At 40.9% G+C, this 7,003-nt stretch overlaps 1 protein-coding gene across 1 annotated transcript in view; it reads right to left on the bottom strand.

Moving 5' to 3' along the window:
* Nucleotides 1-1,984: 1,984 nt before the first annotated feature.
* dcc (DCC netrin 1 receptor) overlaps nucleotides 1,985-7,003 on the bottom strand; it is a 109,085-nt gene continuing 104,066 nt past the window's right edge. The window contains exon 29 of the mRNA XM_053410701.1: nucleotides 1,985-2,074. Coding sequence (XP_053266676.1) covers nucleotides 1,985-2,074 — 90 coding nt within the window. The remainder of the gene's footprint in view (nucleotides 2,075-7,003) is intronic.

Genomic DNA, 7,003 nt, shown 5'->3' with positions numbered 1-7,003 from the left:
ATTTATCCGAACTAGATTTTGGAAAAAGGGACAGACAGCCCTAATGTGGTTAAAAAGTATGTTTGAGTTTTAACAGCTGACACAGACCTGAGACCCTCAAACAATCAACCAGAACCTGAGTGGATTGTGAAGAATACATATACATATTTGTAATCCTTCACAGTCAACATGTACAATATAGTGAAACCAACAGCATTGTGGGTCCAGGATCTCAGTAAAACTCAAGGATTCCTAACGATGGTACAAGTTAATAACCTGAGACTCCAACATCAGAACTGAAGAAGCCTCTTGGATGAGAAGTGAAATGTCTTCAAGATGATCAACCAAGTCCAGTTCACTTGTTTTTAGCACTTGATTATGATTATGCTCCAGTCTGTGCCAAAAGTGATAATTGTTAGCTTCTCTGTCCCTTAATATTTTTGCATGGAGGTTTAGCTGAGAGCTTTACCTATCATTGCATTTACAAGACCGGACCTGATCTCACCCCCAGCGTTCCAACTGCAATACAAGTGTCTTGCTAGTTATAGACTGACACAGCTGCCTCTAGATTAACATTCTATCCTGCTCATCTTGTTTTTTTATAACCAGAAGTAATCATATTTAGAGGAGGGGTGGGGGGGGGGGGGCTGGAGCCTGACTTGATGGCAAGTTAGGTACTATCTGTCAATCACACTAGTTTCTGTGGTATGTTTTAATCTTACCTCATAAAGTGCTCCTTCATAGTCAAAGCAGCATGCACTTCCACACTCCAGCCAGCAGGGGGGGACCATGGACTTAATGTGACGTACACATAGTTCAACTTGGCGGAACAAGGTTTCTTAGTACCATCCTAAGCCAAACCTTCATTTGTTCACAAAGGGATGGTTTCAACCAATCAAAATCCAGATATCTTTCAACATTTTATGTATGGGGGTGAGACAGACTTCAACAAGGAGCAAAAACAACGAAAGTCACAAGAAGTTTTCCATTATGGGAATTTGACAACAACACAAATCCTTGTAGGAACATGGCATTTGTATCCGGGGTAAGGAGAGTAAAGTAGGGAGTCTATAGAGGTTTTGATAAAGTCCTTATAGAGTAGATTCAGATAAATCCTGAGCCAGATGATTCAGACAAGTACAAAAGGTTAAAATACTCTTTTAACCTCAGGATTCAGATGTGGAAGGACTGCATGAGTTATGAATGATGGATGGTTCAATGAAATCACACTGTCCACTCCAAGACTGGAACAACATATGGCCAAGAAATGCCAGGAAGGATCCTCACACATGACCACAACAGACATCCTTGGACCCAGGTAAGAAACATTTTAAGTTTGTTGAAACTTTGGTGGCTGAGGATGTGTTTGTTCTTTCATAATGTAGGCCCTGGTACTTTTAAAAAATATATATACACATCCTGTAACTGCACAAAGAGGAAGTGCCCAGAAGAAAAGTGTTGAAAATAGGAGTACTTCCAACAGTAATGAAAAATAAGTTATGTATAGTCACAGTAACAGAGTTGTGCAGAACTCAGCTGAGGAGGACGCTAATGGATACCACAGAGAAGAGGAACAGGAGGGCTCATATAAATGTCTCTTCTTTTTTTGTGAAAATTCTTTCCTCCTGTTTTCTTATGTCAAGGCGCTAGGCATTGGGTTTTTCTAGTTTTGTGATTGAGGTCGAAGGGTCTTTCAAGGGGTTTCAGTTTGAACTCCTAAAGAAGCCCTTCGATCCTTTTCCTGTTCTGTCAGTTCCTGTTGTGCTGCTGCAGAGTTTATTCTGTGTTATCTTTTGTTCAATCTCGGTCCCAAACAGCAGACACAAGCCCAGACCAGTAGAAACCTAACAAACTCCACCAAGCAGAGAGGCAGGTTCCACAGAGATCTTTTCAAACCTAGATTGGCCCATTGCTGCTAGCAAAAAGACAGCAGGTGACATCAAGGCTTGAAGAAGGGTTCCAGACTGGACTGTGACCTAGGGCAGGGCCTGGCGGGGGTCAAAGGTTAGAAGGCTGAACCAGTAATAGCATTGAGCTGCTTCATCAGTCCCTCTAGACTGGCCATCTGCTCAGACAGATCGTCCTGCTCGTAAACCTGAAAGACAACAAGTAGAGGATACATGTAAGTGTTCGAAATTCCGTGCTGAATGTGTGGCATTAAAGATTTAGAGATTCAGGGTTACGCTGGATTTACACAGGACCCGGAAGCGCCGGCCCGCGCAGGTGCCTGGCTGTTCACATGGGCGCATCTCTCTGTGCCAGTCAGCCCAGCTTTCTCCACTTGTTGTTGTATCAAACCCGTTCAATGTACTGGTTCGGGGGCTATGATGATGGTCATCATAGCCCCCCCCCCCCACCCCTCTCTTTCTCTCTCTGTCTATCTGCTTGTGTCCTTGTAGTGGGGGGGCAGAGGGGGACATGTATCGATGTGATTGGGAAAATTGGGAAAATTGGGAAAATTAAAACATCAGGACAACAGAGGGGAATACAAAGTATCGGATGCATATTTGATAATTTATATCATATAAAATATGTCATTTATATTGTTTTAAATCATTATTAAGTGTGTTTCCTGGCGCAATAACTAACAATCCTATTATAATGACATATGAGATGCAAAGGGAGTGCAGAGCAGTGTAATCTGGATGCAGACTGCTCACTGTTACTATGCTCCTAGTTGCAGCGGTGAAGACGAAAACTTCATCTAAACCTGACTTTGGTCTTGTTTGCTACCAGTGCCGACTCTTCAGCAGAGCCATGCAGAGGAGATGCTTCATGGCATGTTAGGGTTTTATTACTACAACCACAAGCCTGCTGTGTTCAGGCTTAGGGTTATCAAACACTAAAATTGATGTCTTACAGGTGGAAGAGTGAGACACAGTTATATTGTGCATGTTTACAAAAGGCTGTTGCTGTAGTTACAAAGGACAGGACACAGTCGCAATGTGACCGGCTGCACTTTAATCCTGCAGATACTCTGTGATCACTGTGTAATGGTGTGTTTGGTTCAGCTATACAAACTGTCACCTCTGAGTGGACCGGCTTAAGTGCCTCCATCTGTGGTGTGTGTGTGTGTGTGTGTTTGTGTGTGTGTGTGTGTCAGACAGTCCAACAGTCAAGTGCACATCTCTTCCCTATACACGCTGTGAGTTATATTGAGCGTGGCTTTCGTGCAGATTTTGTCCTTGCAGTTAAAAAAAATTCAATATTCTGCTCAGGGCTGTGGAAAACCGATAACGGCAAACATATTTCTCACACACCAAAGGTTTGTATTAATGCACAAACTTTCCATTATAATACACTGATCCTGCATAAATATGAGCTCTACGGAGAAGAGTCACTGCCATGATGTGCAGCTACTGTAATAGTGTTCCTAAAATTAAGTTCTTGGTAATTAATGTTAAAACTATATGGATAAAACTCGGTTCTACTGTTTGTCTTGTATTTAGGGACATTTGTATTTACATGACTGGTTTAAAGACTGTGTTTAAAGCCAATAACCTCAGATTCAACCCTGATAAATCTGTCTGGTCCAGTTAAAGCTTTTAACCTGACCACACAGTCATGTTGGTTCAGTGTTCGACTGGTTTCTCCCTCCAGTCATATATAGATTTTATACATCGCCTTCATTTAACTCATCAGTGAGGCTCGATAACAACAGGACTCAGACAGTTACACATTCGTGATCAACCAGCAGCAGCCAGTTCACCAGCAACACACACCGACTGCTTTATCTAGTCCTAAATGTAGTGTAAAAAATAAGGTCATGTAATCAGGAATAATTTAGTGATGATACAGATGCTGCGCAGTATCAGTGCTATAAACTGAGTACAAGCCAATATGCTGGCCTGCACATTCCATACGAGAACAGATGATAAAATATATAAATATATATATATGAGTTGATTAACAAACTCAAACATTAAATTATAAGGTCCTTAACTGGGACAACATAAAGTCCAAAGACTATGACTCTGCATAGTTTTAAACCCATGTAGTTCTTTAACCGATGACAAATCAATGATTGGGACAAACAGCCGCGGTTAGTTTGTCCTTTCCCTGTCTAGCACACACACACACACACACAGTGATCTCTTGACCTTTTACATTCACTGTGAATGAGACCATAAAAACTCCAGGAGTCACACACTACCTGGTATTTTCCACTTTCAATGGACAAAAAGGCTTCTGTAAAAACTCATAAAAGTGTATGAAGAACCTCACAAAACGTCTGACCTCATCTCGTTTGTTGACCTGTGACAGGAGAGTTTCACTGAGCCTGTAAAAGCTTCGATGGGATAAAACGCTTGTTGATGTTCTGCTCTGGTACCTGTCGTCCTGTGATTCAACACAGCACAAGTTTCACACCGATGCATATTCATTAAAAAAAAGTCTCAAGTTTATCAAAAATGTCACCGTTGAACAGCAACAGTGTTAAATTGTTAAATGTCATGGTTGTATAACCTCGGCCGAGAACTTTACGTTTTCACCCGTTTCACCTTGTTTCTCAGCAGAATGTCACAAAAACTACGGATCAGAGTCTCTCAGAATTTAGTTGAAAGTTGGGATATGAGTCTAAATAGAAAATGATTGTGTGGATAAGGACAAAGGGGGGGATTTAGGATTTCTTATCACCTTCAAAACCATTGTGATTTTGTACTTTACACACACACATACACACACACACACACACACTTGCCTGAAATACATAGAGCAAAACATGAAGATTTAAACATGTTGGACGGTAAAGACCAGTCGATACAAGTCTTTCACACACAAATTATTATCTGCATTCATGGCTAATTATATTCAAACTTACTAAACAAAATCAATGAAAACAAATATTTAAGTTGTTGGAAACCACGACCCTGCTCAATGTTTTGATCTGCGTTTGTTTGTTAGTTCGCACGATTTCTCAAAAAATGCTAAACTCATTTCCACAACATTCTGTGCTGGGGTGGAGCAGGACCAGAAAAATAATCCAGTTAATGTTGTTGTAGACCTGAATAGATGATCCAGGTCTTTAGTTTCACTTTCTTTTGTATTGTTCCCACAGAACTGACCCGAACCCTGTGGTGGATGTGAAGGTCACTACCACGTATAACACAGTCTGAGTATAAAGACAAGTTTTCACATGAAGGAAAGAACTGGAATGATGCCTCTTATGGGTTCGTGCAAAGCTCCAGTTTAAACTATAGATTAGATTTGATAAAACTTTATTTATCCACACATCGGGGAAATCACTTCACAATAAGGTCTCATCGTCTGTGTAGTCGTAACTAACTTTAAAGATGATGGTGAGCACGTAACAAAAAGCTGCACACAAATATACAATACAAAGATCACTGACGTTATTCTGACAATTGTGTTGATACATTATAAAACTCCACAAATTGGAATATGATCATGTTTATAGAAATAATGGGTAAAACTGCTTTGATATTGGACATTAGCCTTTGTTCTTATTATTTATAGTTATTTACAACACAATCTATGGTTAAAATGTAAAAAATCTGACTTCAGTAATATTTTATTATTCTGAATTGTTTGATGATGACATCCTAGGAATAAGTGACAATTTTTTTAAATATATGTTTCAGAGCCATTGTTCATACTTTAATGTTTGCTTCAAAATGTCTGCCCCCAATCATCGCGAATAGTCAGGCTGTAATTAATACACAGCTTAACTTAGTCCCAGACAATTACATTTCCTCATGTTCGAGTTCATATTTGATATTAAAAACCCTCCAGCTGTTTTATGAAATTATTGAGTCTTTAAAGGAAATTAATCTATCCATCTGTAAGTCGGTTAAGAAGATTCATACCTTAATTAGGAACCGATCAGGTCTGTGCTGAGAGGAAACATTTTCCAAATTGCATCCTCCTGCTGTGCTACTTTCAAATATGTCACTGCTCTGACAACATAATAAGAGCACTGTAGTGACTTTACTCACAGTGTGTTTGTGTCACAGTCTGTTAACTGTGTGTGTGTGTGTGTGTGTGTGTGTGTGTGTGTGTGTGTGTGTGTGTGTGTGTGTGGCAAGGATGAGATGGATAGGCCAGGGGGCTGATGGGAAAAGACCAGATCAATTACAGAGATAGAGGAGCAGATGAAGAGAAAGACCTGCTGACCTTTATCACTCTCTCTCCTCTGAACCATCTTCCATCTCATTTTCTCCACTCTTCCTTATCAGATCACCCTGCCCTCTTTTTTGTCTCTCCTCTCGTTTTCTGTCTCCTTCACTCCTCCTTTCCTCTCCACTCTTCATCTCCTCTCCTCTTCTTTTCTGTTATATTTCACCTTTCTTCATTCTTATTCTCTCATCCTTCTTCCCCCTGGAGCTTCCCCCTCTCTTCCTGTTGCTAGGGCAACTCCCCCTGCTTGTCTACCTTTTTCTTCCACCTTTCTTTTCTCCATTACATCTCTCTCTCGTTTCATTTCCTGTCTTCCTCTCTTTTCCTGGTCTGACCCTACTGAAGAATTCTTCTCTGCTGTGGTGATGCTTCCTCTTGTCCCATTGTCATTGAGTCACACATGAATAATTAAAAATTCCTGACGTCCAGCATCCCTCCACATCATCTTCTGTCATTTATCTCATTCCTTGTCCTCTTCTGCCTTCCCTGCTCATCCCTTCATCCATTTCTCTCCCTCCTCCACTCTCCCTGTTTGCTTTCATTCATCAGTTCTCCAGTCTCATCTCATCCTCTTCTCCACCTTTTCTCTTTCCCATTTTCAGCCTCCACAGCTAATTTCCCACACCCACTTCCCCTCCACTATTTTTTTCTACACCCATCCTCGCATCCTCTCTCTTCTTCCCTCCCTTTTCCATTCTTCTCCCCACAGTTTTTATTTCTCTTGTTTCATTGTCCTCTCTGCCCTCCTCCTTTCTAGCTCTGCACAGGTTCTGTCACTAATTAAAAACCACCTACACACCAGAGGAAAGGGAAACAAGTGTAGTGACAAAGCTGTGCAGGTGTGTGTCTTTTTGTATGTGTGTGTCTCTCTCTGTGTGTGTGTGTGTGT

The sequence above is a fragment of the Pleuronectes platessa genome, chromosome 19 (assembly GCF_947347685.1).
Source record: "Pleuronectes platessa chromosome 19, fPlePla1.1, whole genome shotgun sequence".
Taxonomy (NCBI): domain Eukaryota; kingdom Metazoa; phylum Chordata; class Actinopteri; order Pleuronectiformes; family Pleuronectidae; genus Pleuronectes; species Pleuronectes platessa.
This window is presented reverse-complemented; position numbering and strand designations above follow the sequence as displayed.